Source organism: Dicentrarchus labrax, unplaced genomic scaffold (assembly GCF_905237075.1).
Source record: "Dicentrarchus labrax unplaced genomic scaffold, dlabrax2021, whole genome shotgun sequence".
Lineage (NCBI taxonomy): Eukaryota > Metazoa > Chordata > Actinopteri > Moronidae > Dicentrarchus > Dicentrarchus labrax.
Window position 1 is genome coordinate 18,017,744 of NW_026136720.1, and position 20,469 is coordinate 18,038,212.

The window sequence follows — 20,469 nt, forward strand, 5'->3', positions numbered from 1 at the left end:
TGAAAATGACAGCTGCAGAAAGAAGGAAAATTAACATTAATACATGTGTAAATGTGTCACTTTATAAAGGGTTTATAAGTTGTAACCAATAGCTCTGTCAATGGTTAATTTGTTCTTAATAAAAAAGTGTTGGTAAATGATGGATTGTCCTTTGATAAAGCTTCTAAAGTGTTGCCTTAGAAAGTGGTGAAATTGTATTTAAGACCACAGTACCAAATATTCATATAAAGCCAATTGAATGACTGCTTACTGCAATAAATCCTACCATCATGAAGGTTATAATCTTCAGATGTTTAGTCAGCTTTGTGATCATTTTGGGTGCAGTTTGTGGTGCTGTTGAGCTGTATTACACTATACTGACAGGTGTTCTCATTATTTAGCTAACCCTCACTGATACACAATAAATCTGTTGGACAAAATAATGGAAAAACACAATCCAACAGCACCACAAACTGCAGCCTCCAAAATGACCATTAAGTTGAATCAACGCCTATCTAAAACATTTTCAACAATAAATTAACATTATAACCCTCATGAAGGTACAATTTATAGCAGGACTGTTGTGTTACACTACATTAAATTTATTTTATAACTGGCAACTGAGTATATTTTTAAAACGAACAAATGCATACAAATACGAATTGCATAAAATTCACACTCATACATAAGCCAAAGACAAGAATTAAATGTAAATGGAAATACTTTATTTCACTATTACACAATAACAAGCTTGGAGAAAAAAAAATTACAAAAAAGAGAAATGGAACAAAATGCTACAAAGCACCACATAATATAGACGACTCATAAATGTGGCAACGGAACCTTATGCTAACTGCCTTTACTCTATCTAAGGTATCATCATCATCACTGAGGATTTAGAAATCAGCAAAAATGTTTGGACATCAAGCACAGTCATGCCAGTAATAGTAATATCTTACAGATTCATGTAGCGATGGTTCGGAGTGGGGAACGGTGATCCTTAAAGGTTCACTCTAAGTGGTGAGACAGAACAAAGAGTGGGTTCGAGGGAACTGTAGTCCATCTGTTTGGTATGACATAGGTTTGCATTTGGTATAAAGAGGAGTTGAGGAGGCAGACGGGGGTCACAGAGTATTTGCGAAACACTTAACGTGCATGAGGTACTAGATGGGTGTGGTTTACCATGTCGAACATACAATAAGAGCTAGAAATCAGCAGAAAGTACCTGAAGGTTAAATTTGCACAATTGTTTGTATTTGACAATGTGACATTGTATCCTGATCGGTAACCCCCATCCATCTGGTTCAGCAGGCTAAAACAAATCCTAACAATGCAAACACTATTTGACCCACGCCTGTGAGGAGGACAGTGAGGAGACATTGGGGTGGTGTTACTTTTTTTTTACATGGAGAACACTGTACAGGTGCCTTCAGATCTGCCAGGACTAAAGGCACATGGGGTCCACTGAGCAACAGATGTGTCCATTCTGAAAATGAGAGAAAAAAGAGAAGGCAAAGAAACACATGAGTGGATTATCGTTACACTTAAACCTCGGGCAAACTCCTTTTGAAGCTCAGCAGATAATATTTTCAGGTGGCGGCGGTGCTGCAGCATACAGACTCAGTTTGGCATTTAAAATTCCTCTGGGTGTCATTTCAGCACCAACTGATCCAAGAGGGCGACATTCAAATGAGAATACAAATGAGAATGGTCTCACGAAACGTCATTTCGCTGTAAACTTGGTCTACTGATAAACTCCCTGGATCACCAAAGGTTTGCCGGCAGAGTTCTGAATGCACTAAATTAGAAAACTGACCAAATTAGAGTGCTATAAAACTGACTGTACTGAAAGAGTTTTATGAGATTATGTTCATGTATTAGAATTCAATCTAAATCTTTGACTTTAAAGAAAAAAACTAAAATAGCACGACGACTGAATATTTATCAGTTTGTCCACGGAGAATGCTGCTATCATTTCCTGTCAGGCAAGCAGAGAGAATAAATTCCATCCTAGAAACTCAGGCGAGGGATTCAGTCTTAGTGGATTAGTCCTAAAGCTGAGGTAAACAATTTATGCTCACAATTGGTAATGAAGAGGATATGCGCCTGAATAGTTTACTTTCTCAGTGATTGTTCTGTGCCACAAGACTTAAAACAAAAACTTGCAGAGAGCAACTTCCCTGCCCTGATTCACGACAACCAATTATGTGAGCTTCTCTCGGTTTTCTAGAAAGAATATGTGAGGCTCTATACGTTGATGCTGCATGTGTAAACATATCTGCTTGTTGAACAGAGGAGAGTAGACTGTGATTCCCTGCTGTAGCTGAGCCAGCAGCCTGAAGATCAGGGGCCGACAGATGTTTTCTCAGTGTGGGTTTCTGTTAGTCCAAAGTTTCATTTTTATTAAAAGAATAGTTCTTGCCGGGAGGAAGATGAGAAGATTGATCGCAGTATTATTTCTCTACATTAAATATGAAGCCACATCCAGCAGCATGGCTAACTTAGCTTAGCATAAAGACGGGGAAACAGGCGTCTTGTCATCAGTGTGAGGTTTGCAGGAAATAAGCAGAGACTTCAGTGAAGCTATTGGCTCCAGTCAAGAAATAGCTCGGCACAAAACCTGAGTAGAACTGCTAATTTAAAAGAGGTTTTATATGGATATAATGAGGGTTATTAATGTGTTAATTAGTGAGCTTTAGAGCTGGCAGGTAGATTTAGTTGCCTTTGGACGGAGCGAGACTGATCTACGTTCCCCTCTGTTTCCGGTCTTTATACTAAGCTAAGCTAACAGGCTGATGGCTCTAGCTGCATATTTGGCCGACAGATGTGTGAGTAGTATCAGTCTTCTTACTCTATGTAACTCTGAGCAAGAAAGTGAATAGGTATATTTTCCCAAAAGGTTGAACTATTCTTATCAGAATCAGAATCAGAAATACTTTAATAATCCCAGGGGGAAATTATTTTCGTTACATATATTATTTATTTATCTTTATTCTATAAAGAAGAAGTGGTGATGGAATATCCACAGTATTCTTGTTAATAAATATAAATTGGACGTGGCAACCTGTGATTCCTAATAAAATCAAACAAAGACATTTGAAGGCGAAATTCTCGAAAGGATCATATCTCATTTGTTCTCTGTGTTGTGCTTTTGAACAAAACCCACAGCAGCTGTCACATTCTTAGAGTATGAATATCAGCTGGGCATCACTATCATGTGGGACAATGTGTATTTTGGTGTACTAAATAGATTTTATTAATTACCTTCTCCGTGTTTCGTTCTTTCTATTACTGCTCTTTGGTGAAATTAGTTTTTTCAATGTGCAAAAGGTTTGTGTGCAGATCAGAGGAAGCACAAAAACAGCTGCATCAACACTTACAATCATATTTACCATCACCTCTAATAAATACAGCCACGAGGTGTTAAAGATGTACAAATTGCCTCCACAGTGTGGAGTTTGGACCACAGTGTACGGTACTTTTTTTAAATTCTGACAAAGCACAAATAATTCTCAATTTCCAAACCATATTTCTTTGGTGTCTGCCATTGAACTAGGCGAACTGTAATTTGCTGTTTCAAGGCTGCCGGCGGGGCTGGCACCTACCTTGCACTGGCACAGGGTGCACTCGGTACCATGTTTAATCCAGGAGGAGCCACTGAAGCGTGAGATGTTGTGCTCGTCTGTGCACGTCTTGGTGATGTCGTTGCGGATGGTGTCGGCCTGGCAGGGGTCGGTGACACAGCGGGGACAGCACTCGCCCTCAGGCACCACGGTAAACTCGCAGTCCACAGGCGGGCACGGCAGAGGCCAGCAGTCCACCTGCCCCTGCTGTGGAGGCAGAGAGACACAATTTGAGATGGATAGACGGGAGGGGTGAAAAGGAGAGAAATTTCGAAATAATGTCTGCAAATGCACTATTGCATTTTCCAGGGCTGAACAAGTTATTCATGCAAATACACATATTTCTCCTGACGCTGTGTATTTGCATGCTAGAGGGATCGTCTCCTCCTGATGGAAAAAAAAAAAAAGTTGTTAAGGTACCTAAAAAATATAGATGAGCAGAGCAATCTTCCGACACAGTCAGCATTTTTTTTTTCAGACTGTGGAGGTAAATGCTCCTGCTTTTTTAATTGACTTGTTCTAGTCCCCCACTCTCATTGTTGTTCCCATATTAATCTCACAGCAAACTTTCAGCGCACGGAGCCTTATTGGATTTCTCCTGCTACCATTTTCTATTGGCCTGAGGAAACAGGTCATATAAATTTTGGCCAACGTTACACATCCTACCTACTGTATGCTATATCATTCTGGCGTGACCCACTTCTGCTCTTGCTGTCATCCGTGAGTGTTTTCTGCTTCATGCCCACTCCGGAAATGAAATATGAGCTTAGACTGTATATGTTTAAACACAAAAGCTGACACAAAAGCCATACACACATAAAGTTACAAGAGGCTCGATGCAAGTGTCCCACTGGGGATATTTAATATCACTGAAAATCGTCTGGCTCAGCATTTTTGAAACGTTGTAGTAAATTAGGCTGGCTATAAAGCACAGGCTCACGTGGTGCTAATGCCCACTCCCTGCCTCCGTGTAGTGTGTAAACATTTGAAGTGGGAAATCCCCCCCCAAGTGGCACTCTTTGCTCATAGCAAGAGGGAGGGATTGAATGTAGCCTCAGGTATCTGTCCCACGCTGTGATAAGGGACACTGTCATCTTTGTCTGTTTATGCAGATGTGGCCTATGATCACAAAGGGGAAAGAGATTTGCCATACAATCAGCTTTTATTTGCCTTTCATACAGAGAAGTGTGGTGTGGAAACTTAATCAGCCTAAAAACTAAAGCAGGTCTTTTCATTTCTTTGTGATATTTCAGAAGGTTATTATTTTAATCTGGCTTTGCATTCAGTGTTCACGGTATCTCACTGTAATTTAATCTCTTTGTTTTTACATAGACAGATATAAGGATTAACTCCATGATACAAAATGCCTCCAGGAGATTAAAACTAGTGACATTTATCTTTGCCCGGGAATTAGCCTGCAGCAATCGTGCTCGTTTCTTTTAATGCGCCTCGACCTAAAGTACAACCTATGGCTGTGGAAAAAAACCATGCTTCTTTGATCTTCTGGCGATTTAACAAGATAGCAAATCACAAGTGGCCCATGTGTGCATATTCTGCAAAGGCCACACTCTTGATGTCAAATGACTGTACTGGTAGCAGGAGATGGATTCACATCTTGGTATTGGGAGAATGTTTTTGCCCATCTGCCTGCTGTCACTGTGTATTTTAAGGCCCCTGCCGAGGCTGGACAGCCATGGCTCTGCTAAGTGTAGCAGCATTCAAGGTTCATTTCACGTCCCTGTCACGCTACCGGAGCCCCTGTACGGTATCGCACAGCAGCCTTCTCCCTGCCCTTTCAAGTGCTGCTCTTTATACTGTGCAGCTGGTGGTCCCTTTGCCGTGTGCGTATGTCTCTCTGCATCTTTAATTGAGTGTGTTTTATGTCTGTGTGTGTGCGCATGTGGCTATGCGTGGATGTATGAAAGCATGTGTAGCCGTGGTGACAGGTGTGCCTGCATCCTCAAACATGAGTACACGTGTGTTTACACGTTTATACTATGTACATACCCATGTTTGTATACCGTATGTGTGCTCCGGTGCTTCGACCGGGGTGCCTGCATTCTCAAACGTTAGTGTTGTTTGTGTCAACATATATAAGTGCCTACAGTGAGCACAGCCTCGGCGAGAGTGAAGCCGAGCGAACCCATTTTCAGCCGACTGTGCTTCCCCGCTGCCTCTCAGCCGAGCAGTGATTTTCAAGCTCTTCAATAATGGCACACTGTAAGAAATCCAAAAAGCAGGCCTCAGGTCCGGGCATCAGGACAACATTATAATGGCATGGAGGGGAGGGAGGAAATGGCATTGCTGTTGCTACTAAATCTGTCACACTGTATCCAACTTATATTAGCTACAAGTATGGTTGATCTTTAAAAGCAACAAAATGGGGGGGAAAATAAGAAAAGGGAGGTGTAAAGTGCTTTTCTGAGATCCACAGTGAAGATGATTTGTGAGTCACTGAACAGAAGGACTGACACTGGTGTGGGTGTGTGGCACAGCTGAGTGTGGGTGAGCCAAGACGCTGGGGTAGGATGTAAAGCATGACATTTGCATTTAATATGCATATGGCTACACGCTGAGAGGGGCATCGCAGGTAGGATTTATTGTTGTTGTCAGGTTTTATTGAGAAACACTTAGGAAATGGTTCCCCGTCGTTTGAACGGCAGCGCTGCGTCAACCTTGTCACAAACAAGCTCAGGGAATGTGACGAATAGGAAGTCAGCTCAAGAGATTTCCCTAAAACAGGAGTAATTTATTAAGCTAAGATGAACACAAATCATAGGACAAGACAGAGGAAAAAGATGCAGGGAACACACGAGCCAGCTTTTATAGCCTAAGTATCCAGGTGAGCTGACAAAAACCCTCCTGTGTCAGCCAATTGCCTGCTGAAGTTGGCCAGGACAGCCTCAAAGGCGGTGGGAGGGGCGTCAGAAAAGGTCCACACGCTCAGAAAATAGCGCATATGTCTTACTGTGAAAGATTCATGTGGCAAACACGATGCTGTTTTGTGTGAGAAATAGGACTCGCAGGCATGCAGAGGACACTCAGCGCCACAGAAAACATACATGGTGCAAATGCTCATCAATCAACACAAGCATATTCTCAAAGCACACACAGACGATACACTCCTTCACTCTCTCAAGGCACACACATTTTCTCTTGTTCTCTTAACCTTGGAAGTATCCTTCAATATAATGTATAATTCCATCACAGCAGACAACAGTGCTGTTGAATTCTGTAAAATCTCACTAATCACTCACTCTCTTTCTTTCTGCCACGAGATGAAAAGCAATCTTCATTTTCTCCTCTCTGCAACCTTCCTACTCACCTCTCGATCACTCCCGCTCTCTTTTGCTACAAAACTTCTCTCCTTGACTTTCTTTACAGAGCACAAAATCTCTCATTCATGAGCATTTCCATGGAGACCGGAGTATTTGTTACATTTCTTGTGTGGGCACTGTGGCACAGGAATGAATGCATGTGTTGTTTTAGTTCTCACCATAACTGGACCTGAATAAACTCATCGACTAAATTCCTGCAATGTAAGTTTCATGAACGTGGGGGGGGGGCTTGTGTATCCGACCCGACTCACCAGGCACTGGCACTGCTGGCAGTTCTCCACCCATGTGTCCCCGCTGCCGTAGGTGAGCAGGCCATTCTGGTGCAGACACTGGCTGCTCAGTCGAGGGTCGCACTCGGGGCAGCAGAACAGGTCGGCGTTGGGGTTGTCGCAGTCGCAAACCATCCTGCGGCACATCACCTGGCCAGCCTGAGCAGGTGGGGGGGAGAGCACAAACACGTATATCACATGAGCATAATTAAAGATTGAACACAGACATAAGCACGCATATACACCCATGCATAGACAAGGCCATTTGTTTGATGGGATCATTAAACATGTATGTTGATAATACATATTGTAATAAAGGCTGTGTAGCCCCGTCCCTAGCAACTGTTTTGAAGCTGAAGTTATTCAGTCTCACTGTTGCCACTGTAGGCAAGACACACCAGATTGAAATATATTTTATGAATACTGATGAACAGTGGTTTTTCAGGAGTTCCTGTTCATCACTGTGGTGTTTGAAGAAGTGCTACTTGGCTGTCTTTGTTGTCTCGGTGATTTAAGTTGCCTTCCACGTATATATGTGAACTGCTGTGGGTCTGAATTCAACTCATTACCTTGTCACATACTTCTCTCCTACTCACATATGCCACTTTAATGTGTAACTAAGCCATAACGGAAATAAATGAAGTACTTCCAGACCCAATGTTGGGCAGACACACAACAATAACCAAAGGGAACCCCATCTTATGCTTCTTATTGGGAATTTTAATCATTATGAGGATCTCTTTATTGTTTAATTCGAATCCTGGGACATTCTTAGTGTTTTCTGTTTCTTATACTTTTGGTATGTCACAGTTTTTGCTGCCTATTTCAGCCATGAAACTTACTAAAAATTGATTTTTAATTTCAATGAGGCTTTCCTGATTAAATAAAGGTTGAATAAAAACATATATATATATATATATATATATTCAAAGAAATCTATGTTGTAATTGGAGCCAGATAGACAGCCACCTAAGATGTGAAATATTTAAATTTATGAGAACAAAAAATGTATACAATTCATGACAAATAAAAATCGACATTTAAACCAGCAGGGTCTTTGCTGCCCAAATATTAATTTCAATTGTAGATAATTTTTCTTTTGTTTCCGTCTCATTTAGGATTCTAGACCACTTCAAAGCCCAGCAACTGGAGCGATACCTAGAGTTTCTGTAAATTGATTTTTCCCCTGCCAATTAAATAAAAGCACTTTGATTTTGGAAACCTTTTGGAAATTAGCGACCTCGCTGACAGATGCACTGATGCGGTAAACCCCACCCATCTGGTTCTCCAAGCAGATTGAAACAATAAACTGTTTGCATATTGCACAACCTCAGTCTGGACACATCCCGGTTTTTGTCTTTTCTGTTTTATGTTTGACCTTGGTTTCTCCCATCAGTTAGTCGCAGCTCTCCATCTAATATCCAGCTGTGTCCGCCCACCACCAAAACAATAACATGTTTACTCCTTTGCTCCCTCAACCACTCAATACAACTAATTTTGACAGGCAGCTCCTCAATCTCTCAAATCAATTAATATGACTCATTTAATTAGAGAGCCATTTCTGCCCTGGTCCTTTGTAATCAAATGAATAATTTGCAGCTTGATCATTCACTACCGACACTAATCCACTATAATCACCTTCCACTACTGCCAGACGCTTGGCATTAGGTTGAGTGAAACGCTGAAATGCAAAGTATGACTGGTCTGTGACCTGATAATCATGGAGAAAAAATGTGTTTGGGATGATGGAATGAGTTTTCTGGCTCAACTGTTCCCAGATGCCTTGTCAGGGTGGTGTCAGAAATCAATCAAAACAACTACATCAAAAGCCTGAGTCACTCTGGTAGAATTACTATATATAGCTCATGCTCTTTAATTAAATGTATCATCATAAAGGCATCACTGTCATTGTCAGCAGCACTGTTACACAGAGTTTATTGTGCCAGTGTTTCCTCTGCACTCACTTTTTGTCTCCTTTCATTTCTACACACTATCCTTCACATTTGTTTTAAAGCTGAATTTGATTCATCTTATTAAATTAAGCATATCACTGCATTCTAATATTTCCAAAGATAACTTGGGTCTCACTTTCTAATTTGTTTGTTCACTAATGCGTCGTATCAGTGGATTGTAATTTCTGTAATCTGCAATTACAAACGGTGCCAGGAGCTAGCTCGCCAGCTACGCTTTGTACAACCGACAGCGACATTAGAGTTGGTGACAGTTATCTCTGGATTGATCCCCACGAGTGATCCCTTATACATTATACTAGCCAGTAATCATCTCTCATTGTTTAATTTTCTCCAAAGAAGTAGTGAATAAAACAGCATTTGCAAAAGAAACTTAATACCCCTTCAAATTTGTGCATCAAAGTTACCAACTTTAAACCTGAGAATGCTCCTGTGTGTGTGATTTCATTCAAATTAACTGAATTTTGAAGCAAACTATTGCTGTCGTAAATGCTGATGACACTGGGTAACACCACTATTAACCCAAAGGTGGCATGACATTTGTTCTTCATCCACCATCACATGTCATGTCTAATTTAAAAAACAACTGTGCTTCATTTATAATATGTCCCTGGTTCAATGGCAGCATTATAGTTAGAGCTCAAAACAAGGTGACATATGTTGGTGATTGGCCCTGTGGGGGATGGCAGCTTTACCGTTGCTTTGTTATTCTTTGTTTAGACAGCAGTTGTATACACATGCAGTAACAGCGCGAGAGAACATAATTTCTCATCTATAGCACTGGGCACATTTCCTCTCTTTCTATCTGCCTTTATCTTTTTTTTTGTATCATATCTATCTTTCAACTTGTCTATCTCTGTCTGTTTCATGAAATCCATCTACCTCAGCTTCGGCTGTTCTCTGTCTGTCTCTCCTCTCTGTGTCCATCTCCCACTGCTTCTTACCTGACAGGAGCACACAGAGCACCTATCACTGTCCAGCACCCAGATCTGCCCACTGTGCTTGACCTTGTTGTCATGGATACAGTCTCCGGTGCAGTTGTGCCCGTGGGGGCACCGGCAGTCATAGCCTCCCTCCAGGTTGAAGCACACTGTGTCATTGGCACAGGTGTTCCTCCCCGTCTTGCATTCATTAATATCTGCAGGGAGCACAAAACAGATGACATCATACATATGCTCGGTGCAGGTAACACAGTTTATGCACCGCTTGTGGAAATGGAGATTTTTTTTAAAATTACAAGCCACAAAATGTTTGCCTTAGTAACATGGCAGGAGCATGTCCTGTCGCAGAACGGTTTTAAGTCCAATAAGCACATCTTTGTCCTCTTGAACAAGCCATGACCTGCTCTCTGCACCCATGGGTCACGATACACAACAGTTTAAGAGCTTCAAATGCAGCTGTAAAATATAGCAATACAACATTTTTCAGATCTTGGGGGAAACATACAGTAATGTAACCTAGAAACCTACTTTTGGTCAAATTATAACTTTGCTTTGTGAAACCCAGACAGGTTCGGTTTTTTGAGAGTGCCTTTAATGTGCTTCTTTTCCTGCCTCATCCAACTCAAACTGACAGCCAAGATGGGGTCAACGAGTGGAGCAGCACTAGCACTATTGTTACAGGCAATGCTTCGATGTTACTGTAGATTGAGGGTTTCTATTTTGACAGCTGACACTTCTTCTGACAGGCTGTATCAGAGAGAATGTTCCAGAAAATGAACAGGCTGCAAAAAGCAAACTGACGTTTTGGGAAGAAAACACACTGATAATGACAGACCTACCCAATCATACCATTACTTACACAAGCGTAACAAAACATCTTATAAAACAAAAGTTGAGTCAGTTTCTGATGCCGGCTGACTCACATACTTCAACAAAGTTCTACTTAATTAAAAGGCACTATTTTCAGTGCTCCTTCTGTACCTTGAACCTCTCAATTCTGAAATACAAGAGAAGATTCAATCTGGGACTGACATAGGAGCTATAAGATGCACAAAAAAAGGGCCATATTCTTTCAATGCTAAAGGGTATGAACCAGAATGTAAACCTCATTTGAGTGGAAAGAGTGTATTAACAAAGTAAGTGCCATATCCTGTGTTTTCAGGTTGAAATCATGTTTTCCTGACATGAAACATTCATGAAATGCCTGTTGCTTCCATTTCATGATATGTCCACAAACCCACACATGAAACAATGTTTCACACAATGTTGCTTTACACATGAGAAATTCACAAGTGAAATTTTTGTTCTTAACATAAAAAAGTGAAACTGATGTTTTCACATAGTATTTGTCTTACATTTGAACTCTAAAAGTCTGTTTTGCAAGTGATGAATTCATCCGTGCATTTCTGGTGACAACATTTTCTTTTGTGTCGTAGATTTGATTCCCCTCAACCTATCCAAGATGCAATCGTAAAATCACACGAATAATTACAACTTTTTCACCGTATTATTTGAGTTATTATTTATAAGAGAGTGAAGGTGGACCACTCACCTACACAAGATTCCCCATTGGCAGAAAATAAGCCGTTGTCATGGTAGCCATCACGGCACTCACAGTGGTACCAGCCGGGCAAGTTGACACAAGTAGATTTACTATCACACTCGACAAAGCCGTCCGCACACTCATCAATATCTGAAGAGAAGACAAGAGACGAACAATAAGACATCCATATACAGTCACTATCATGTTGGTTTCAAAATATGCTCTTTACACTGAATGGGCTATTGAGCTCAATTCTTGCCTGGTAGGCATTTTCAACATTGACTGATTCATAATTGATAAAACAACGTGTCTTGACTGAATCTAGTCCGTAGGCTTTATTGATCACGCTCAGTTGCATAGCGAGAGAAGGACATCTGTATCAATAAAAGATAGCAGGGAATGAATGAATCTTATTAATCTTAACCAGGCTTTTGTTAGAAGCCAGAGATTAAACAGGCCGGGTATTTTGAAATGCTAGTATTAAAAAAAAATCCTATGCAGTCTAATCCTCCAACACAAGCAGGCAAACTTATAAATTCCAAGGTGTGTTCACACTTTCATTGAACTTTGGACATGAGTAGTTTCTATAAGGTGACGTATAAAGACGGTAAGCAAAGTGGCTTTTGACACACCTTCAAACATCCTGTGGGTGTTTGTCAATAGATGGAGCCGATGTCTGTTTTCGCAGAGCTCCACTTATCCTTGACTCTGCCTCCTCCTTCAGCTCTCGTATTTAACAAAAGACATAGATTACATGCTCTGACTCTTTTCTCTGTATTCTTGTGTTTTGCCCCCCCGTCATTCTCTATTAACTGCCTTTCTTTGTTTCTCTCACTCCTCATTCTGTTTACAGCAGGCCAACGCTTTTATTTCAACAAGCAACCTTGCAACTTTCCTACAAACATCAACCAAAAACAAATCCAATATAATTTTCAACAATGAGCATAATACACGCAGAGAGACGGATCACTCTGATATTTCAGCTAACATTTAATTAAACCGAGGGGCCAGGCCCACACGAGAGAGGAAATAAAGCCTGTCATTACACAGTAGGGCTAAATATGTTAGCCCAGACATGCACCGTGATTAAATGTGTCTGCATAGCTAGTGATGGCTTTTTTATGATTGCGCATGATGCATGATGCTCTGCTCTCATTATGAAAATGGCAGTGTGCCGTGTCTGACCTTCTCCACGACTGCCTGCAACAGTATCCCCCATAGAGCGACAGGCAGTCGGGCTCATGGTCCCCCACCGCCCAGGCGGTAATGGGATTAAGATCTATTGGCTAATGAGCCCTCAGCCTTTTAATAGAATTTCTGCAGCAGATTAACCGTTGATCAAATGTCCCGCAGATTAGGGCCTTATCTATTTAAAAATTACCCGAATTTGTCTGAGTAGCAGGTTTGCTATAAAAATCCAACAGCACACTCCCCTTTTTTTCTGTGTTCTATACTGGCTGGGTTCAAAAGGCTCACTCTTCTTCAGTGTGGCAGACTTTAAAGAGGAAGCTCACTTTTCAGTAATTACATCAGTTTGGTTAGAGCAGAGCACCTCATTTTCTCCCCTGAGGACAGCAATGCCGTGTTAAAAGGACACTGCTTAAAAACCATGAGTCTACAGCAAATAGTATAACTAGCATATCTTTGAAAATTAAAATAAATTCTCCCCACTCCTGAAGAGAAATATCCAATGCTCTTTGTTGCCTGTGAATTCCAGTGTGATAAAAGCACAGAGAGCTTTTAAAGGGAAAAGCTGGATCAGGTATATTGCCAGTATATACAAAACAAACATTTAACTGAATTTGTTTGAATCATCCTCTTCTCCCTCATAAGGCTGTATGAAATTTTTCAAGTACAAAAAAGCAGTCAGATACTATTTATAACAGACACTGATGGTGAAGTAAGTCTAAAAATATGCAAATGGGTTATTTTCAGCCAGTTTCATTCGGGCGTTTTTTTTAAAGGCTTGACTGTCTGGCTACAACAACAGAGGGTTACACCCTCAACAAAAAGATTTGTCATTTGCTCTTTTATCTCAGCCAAACCCGTCAGCTACAATTAAGGCATGACGCTTTTCAGCCTGCTGTCAAATCAACTTTTTAAAGTGCTGCTGTGTTTTAGGACAGTGAAGCACAACTGTTATCGCAGCTTGGACTTGATAAAATTGAATGTGTGAGGTACAGCAAGGATACAACACGCTTGCAAAAGTCTCGCCTTCTCTTTTATCATCTTGCGTAAATGATAATGGAAGATCATTGTAATTAAATCATCAGCGATGACAATCAGACAAAGGCACTGCCTGGAAGCTCTGTCTCTACTGAATCATGAGGGCTTTGCTTTTGTTGAATCATAGATGTGGATGGCGCTGTATTTTCACTTGTTAAATCATGTCATGTTTTTCTTCTCTCAGGTTTGGAAAAAAAAAAAAGACTACACAAACAAAATAAAATCTAGCTTTCAGTGTCCATCACCCAGAGAGGTCAAGGCTACGGAAGAACAGTTATTTTGAAGTTATCTTACTGACTGCAAGGACATGGAAACTGACAGAGAAATGCCACAAAAAGAGGAGGATGAGCTAGATGAGTAGGAGGAAGAAGCAGGAAGAGATGGAGGAGGAACAGGCAAAGGAGGAGAAAGAGAGACTGCAGTTATTCTACTCGTTATCCTGAGTGGCAGCCTGGAAACAAGGGCTCTATTAAGGCAGCTCTCGGAGGACAAAGTGAGGAACAAGAGGACGGACTTTTCTCTGCACCCTCCTGGGCTTGTTATGCCAGTCTGCCATGAACACCCCCTCCTCTCTTTCTTCATCCTCTGCCTTCACCTTTCCATGTGTCCTTTTTCACTCCACCTGTCTATCCCTGTCTAAAAGCTGAGGCAAAAACAGACGTGCCCTCATCATCACCTTTCCTCATCCCTGCAGTTTGGGCTCTCTTAGAGCCGAAAAGGACAGAATTTAGAGTTTAGCCTGGCCAGCCCTCGTCTCTTCACCTCTCCCTTTCATTGTCCCTGCTCCTCCCAATGTCTTCACTTTGTTCTCGCTTCCTATTCTGATCCTGGACAGGTACACTTCACCCCTTCTTTTTGTTCTTTCCTTCCTTCCATGACTGTTGCTTCCCTCCCCATGCATTTTCCCATCTCTGACTGACAGATAGCCTTGGGGGTTGGGAGGCAGTTCTGCTGCGTTGCATCACTCAGTACAAAACCCATTACTGCTGCCACATGTACATCTCCTGTGCACTAATTCAAACTGATTTCCATTTCCACAGAGGTCTAGCTGATAATCCTGATAGGCTATATGAGGAATCATTGAGAAACATTTCTGGATCTCAACTCAACCTTTCCTCCTGCCTCTAAGTCAGATGCCATTTGACGATAAATGAGTTTTAAAATGAGCTGACTTTGTCATGTCAGATCACATTTACGACGGCGGCTGAGATAAGGCTGCAAAACAAAGTCAATAATAATGTGTACAAAGCCTTTATTGGCCTGTACATGACACAGTGATAAGGTAAGAAATAGATTTCAGCTCCCTGCTCTTTTATGTACAGTAAAGTGTAATTGAGCGATTGTCACTGGTCCTCAGTCTTCATTAAGAGAAAACGCTAACTCAAATAATCAATCAATCATCATGAAGCCGGAGGCAAATTGAGTTACACACTGGGTTCCTGAAGATGAAACAGACACTGAAACGCAAATCCATATCTGCAAGCACTTGAGTAGGAGAGTGGATGACTAATCATGGTAAATTGGAAACAAGCCTTGTGAACCATCGGTAGCTGCAAGTGCATACAGAATGCAATCACTCTGTATCACTACAGCTGTAAAATTCTTCCACACTTTGAAGTACAGCCAAAATCAGAAATTGTAAACTTTCTTTATGCAGTCAAAAATCATCTAAAAGTGAAGCGTGAAATGTTTTAGTTTTGAAAGTGTATAAAAAGAGAAATGTTTCAGAAATGTTCCTTTGGTCTCCAATCCTCTGCGTGGGAGGACAGATGCATGTGTTTAACAGCTGGGCCAACAGGGGCTCCGAGACACAGTATAAACAAACTTGTGCCGGTAACTGCTATCTGTAGCTTAGTGTGAACCTACTTTGACATCACCCATCCTCCAGAGGGTTTGTTACACAGAACCATCTGTGAAGTTTGGAAACCGTTTGGAAAAGGCACTCTCAAAAAATACTTGGCAGGTGTTTGGTTGAATCATCTCTCTGTCATGGCTGTTTTCAAGCAGTCACTTCTCACACACACCTAGCATTAAACCACGCCCAGAACTGCCAGTAGATCGTCAAAGGACGTTGATTGGTCTAAACCACTGTGGTTTGAACACAAGCGCATTTTCACGCAATCTTGTGATTTTGTGTCTCAATTATAGCATTGCAATTATAACAATAGCATTGCTATGCCTTTACAGTATGTTATTGTGAGTTGGGTGGTGTTTGTATTTCAAGCAGAAAAAAAATAGTTAGGTCACAAACTTTCTTGTATTACAGATAAACAATATACTAAATTATGTTTCTGAAAACATTTGAGACAATAGACAATGCAGTAACAAAATTTTGATTCATATTTGATCAGAACTGCCTAGTTTGACAGTTTGATCTAAGTTTCATGAGCATGGTGCGTTGCGCCGGTTGCACTTCAGAGAACCCGAGGACACGCCACGGTAGCGACTTGTTAATCACAAGGTAGCTACGCTCTGAGGCATACCCTGCTTTATTGTACATCTTACTCTAAATAGGACAATAACTTACATAAATCATGCTACATCGAAGAGCACTTGAAAGTAACAACTGAGACCATAAACTCATAAGGAAACAGTTTACTGAGGTAATAAATCAAGTGAATAGTGAGGTAATTTTCTCATAAGGTTAAATACTTCTACTACTAATACTACTAATAATACTACTACCCTGCTGGCCATTCGAAATAATGAGATTTAAGGCACTTCAGCACTGGCTTCACTTTCCACACTCATCATTTATTATACAGTCTATGGCTGTAGCTTATAGCCCCCTTTGTAGATTGTAGATAAAAAACTGCTCATTCTAAGATAATGAAAATACAAAGATACTTATTTTCAGGTGATTATATACCAATGAAAACATATGTATGAATATTATATTCTATTTCTGCCAATAGATCCTCCTAAATGTTACACACTGGACCTTTAAGTGGCCAAAAAATCAATTAATGCAGATTTAAGTATAAGGTTTAAGTACAACACAATTTAGCTTAGAAACTGACCAGATTTGACATTTGCACTTCAGTGTGCTACAGCTGACTTCTGCAAGCAAGCGTGCAAACTTATGTTAGCAGTGAACTTTTCAAACTGTCAATATTTGTTTAGTAGCTCATTCAGCAAGTCAACAAGTCAACATAATATGTGTCCATGATTGTAGATAAGAGGGAGCGTTGGCTAGAAAGCTAAAGTGTGTGACAGTTAAAAGTCTATTTTCAGGCTGTTAGTCAGTGTCACTCTCAGTCAATAATCGAACCGAGACTGTTGCCGATTTACACAAGTACAATTTAAAGTGTCTACATACAAAGAATTTACCCCACAGACAAAAAAACAATGGCGCTCTGACTGGTAGGTGCACACATAGATGGTTCCATAATGAAACCAAAAAAATACAAAGCATACAATTTCCTCTTTTGGATTGCACAGGATTTACAGAGTAATTTACAGAGCAGCTCTGTTGGCTGCAGCAGAAGAAAAACATGCAGTTTAATTTCCTTTGGCCTTTAAAGCACTGTGCTGCAGCAGCTTCAGCAGCAAGCTATCCCTGAGAGATGTGTCATTTAGGTAGAAGCAGCAGGTTGCGCTCAGCTAAACGACAGCTCCGGCCATTAGCAGGGCCTAATTAAGACACACTAATTATGGGTGATGGAGTGAGTGCTTTGTAAGGCCGTCTCTAAATAAATAATGAATACATAATCACTGTGCTTAAACAAGCCGCTTGAGCTTAAACAGTCACAGGCCCCCAGGCCTTGTGGGTAAAGCATAGAGCAAAGGAGGGAGAGCTGCAGCGATGCATCATGGGAGCTGTCAAGGGGGCCAAAAAATTAATATGGTTTTAAATATTCACTACCTGTGCCTGAGTGTCGGGTGGGAGGTGCCCAGGGGAGATTTCAACTCTGATGAGGTTGTGATGTTTATTTTTCTTGCCTACCATTGTGTAATACTCACTGTGGCCCTTGTTGTTTAAAAATTATACAACAGCAACAAATCAACAACTGCTAGCTACTCTTCTGCCCCTGTGCAATTTAATCTGGACAGGCCAGTTTTTCATGCACATCTTTATACTTGTATTTTTTAATAGATCGGTTCGTATTGATCTTCAGTCTGCCTAGTTTTTTGTCTGTCTAGTCAGATTTTCAATCCATCAATCCATTGCGATCTCCATTGCTATATTTCCCCTTACATTTTTACCTCCTCTTGCCCCTCCCCCCTTTCCTCTCATTTTTTCTACTCTCATATAGTATTACCAATACTTGAATATCCCCCACTTCTTCACTTCTCAACTGTGTTTTTTTATATATGCCCTCCTAAACCTTTCTTTTTCTTCCCTTGCTTTTCTTCCTTCTTCTTTTCCTCATAGAAAAGGTAGTAATAATACATTGAATATTTCATTGCCAGAACAAAGAATATGGAAGCGCTAATGAAAAGGCACTATTTTACTCACATAAACAGGAACCTTTAGATCACTTCACTTTACGAGAGTATCACTTTGGAAGAGGAGAAGGAGTGCGCTGCTAAATGATCACGACTCGAGAAAAGAGTTTTTCCTACTAATAAGACATCAACTTACAGTGTAGGTGTATTGCACCAGGGCTCCTCAATGGTGCTCTTGAACATAACCCTTGAGGAGTGTGTAGGAGTCACATATCTAAACTGCATCATTAACACCAAACATAAAAATCTTTTATCTCTCTCTCCTTGTCCTTAAAGAACATTGTTGATGCTAAAGTAGCCTCAGTGTGATTCAGCCGATCAAAATTGCGGTGAGGACACGAGACTGCAGATGAACTGAAAGATGAAAGGGAGAGGTGTCCATCCACCGCTCCTGATCAAATTCTTTTCCCCTGAGAAGCCCACAGCGTCCTTTGAGATGCTAGCGAGAGGCCATACGAGACGGCCATTAGTTACAGAACTGACAGCATAGTGACAGAAAATTTTAACTGGTGGCCAAGCACCCTAACAAGCTTAGAGGGGCTTGAAAGGAGAAGATAATGAGCTGAAAATAAAGGAAATACAAAGGCTACCCTCCCTTATTCATCTCATAGGAACAGTTCAGCAATTCAGCCAATAAACTTGCGAAACCGAAGGGGATGTTTACAGATGTCATGTCCAATTATTTCATGCATAGGAGTCACGTGCCCTGTTTCCTAAAAGCATCTTAAGGCTTAGATGATCATAAAGCCCTTGTTACAAATCCTTTTACATATATTTTGTAAAACCAGTGTGACTTAATACACTCTCAAGACTCGTACATAATAAGTTTCTCCTGCCCATTTATCTTTCAGATGCAACATGATTTACTTGTTACTGTTTACGCTTTTGTTTATTTCAATTACTCATTAAAACCACTGTGATATTCTCTGTGTATAAAGTGTTTTTTATGCAACACGAGTAAAGATCTTTAAATGCAAACAATAAATAAATAAATAAATAGCCCTATAGGCTAGGTAGACAGAAAGGTAAAATAGAAATTACAAAATAATTTCCTTATTGTGCTTTTCAAGGAAATATTTAAAAACATTTAATTTGCATCAAATTACCATGTGCATATTTATGTCTGCCCATTTCCATTGTTATTCTCCTCTTCATCGGTTATGCAAAGGCACCCAGAGCAATGATATCCAGTACAACCTTCACTATGATGACTACACTTTGATGGACAGAGGTGTAAGCTATTGGATTTTGACAAATCAACTGTAATAATAAACAGTGCATGTATTTCATCCTTAGTTTTCTAATTCTAATCTAATTTTGCCTCAGAGTGCCACTTCTACTGATCTTTTGTTTTCTCTTTCAATATCTCTTCTTCTCTTATAGTGTGTTTAGTCACCTATGTTTTGTTTGTTTTTGTTTGTTTAATTAACCACACAATTTGAAGCTCCATCTGGGCTTACATGCAACATCTAGTAGCTAATTTGTTTGAAATACACAAGGTTTACTTTCTTACACCTCAACTCAGTAACATGTACCATATACACCGATCAGCCATAACATTATGACCACCTGGGCTTCCCTTGTAGTCATAATGTTATACAGCTCCATACCAACAAACTGTGATGCACTGTGTGTTCTGACACTTTTCTATCAGAACCAGCATTAACTGTTTCAGCAGTTTGAGCTACAGTAGCTCGTCTGTTGGATCGGACCACAAGGGCCAGCCTTCACTCCCCACTTGCATCAGTGACCATGATCCTGTCACCGGTTCACCGTTTTTCCTTCCTTGGTCTACTTTTGATAGGTACTGACCGCTGCAGACTGGGAACTTCCCGATTTGGCCTTTGTCAAAGTCCCTCAAATCCCTATGCTGCCCATTTTTCCTGCTTCTAACACTCCAACTTTGAGGACAAAATGTTCCTGAGATATTGCATTTACAAGAATGGGACAGATGTACGTACAGAAAGCCATCCCAAAATCATTACGCCTCTGGCTTCACCTATTGTCGGCATGGAGACATAACATAAACATCAGAGGCATTAACAGACATATTGGGTCTAACGGTGAAACATCTTAACAGCTATAGTAGCACATTTTTATTCTTTTCACCAAGCCGGGGAAGAAAATGTCC

The 20,469-nt window shown here is 40.7% G+C and overlaps 1 protein-coding gene across 2 annotated transcripts in view; it reads right to left on the minus strand.

Moving 5' to 3' along the window:
- Window positions 1-682: 682 nt before the first annotated feature.
- The window catches only part of nell2a (neural EGFL like 2a), a 79,311-nt gene continuing 59,524 nt past the window's right edge, over window positions 683-20,469 (minus strand). For both annotated transcript variants that reach the window (XM_051382406.1, XM_051382405.1), the window contains exons 16-20: window positions 11,673-11,813; window positions 10,124-10,317; window positions 7,192-7,368; window positions 3,585-3,809; window positions 683-1,465 (exon numbers count right to left, since the gene is read on the minus strand). In XM_051382406.1, coding sequence (XP_051238366.1) covers window positions 1,424-1,465; window positions 3,585-3,809; window positions 7,192-7,368; window positions 10,124-10,317; window positions 11,673-11,813 — 779 coding nt within the window. In that variant the 3' untranslated portion in view covers window positions 683-1,423. The remainder of the gene's footprint in view (window positions 1,466-3,584; window positions 3,810-7,191; window positions 7,369-10,123; window positions 10,318-11,672; window positions 11,814-20,469) is intronic.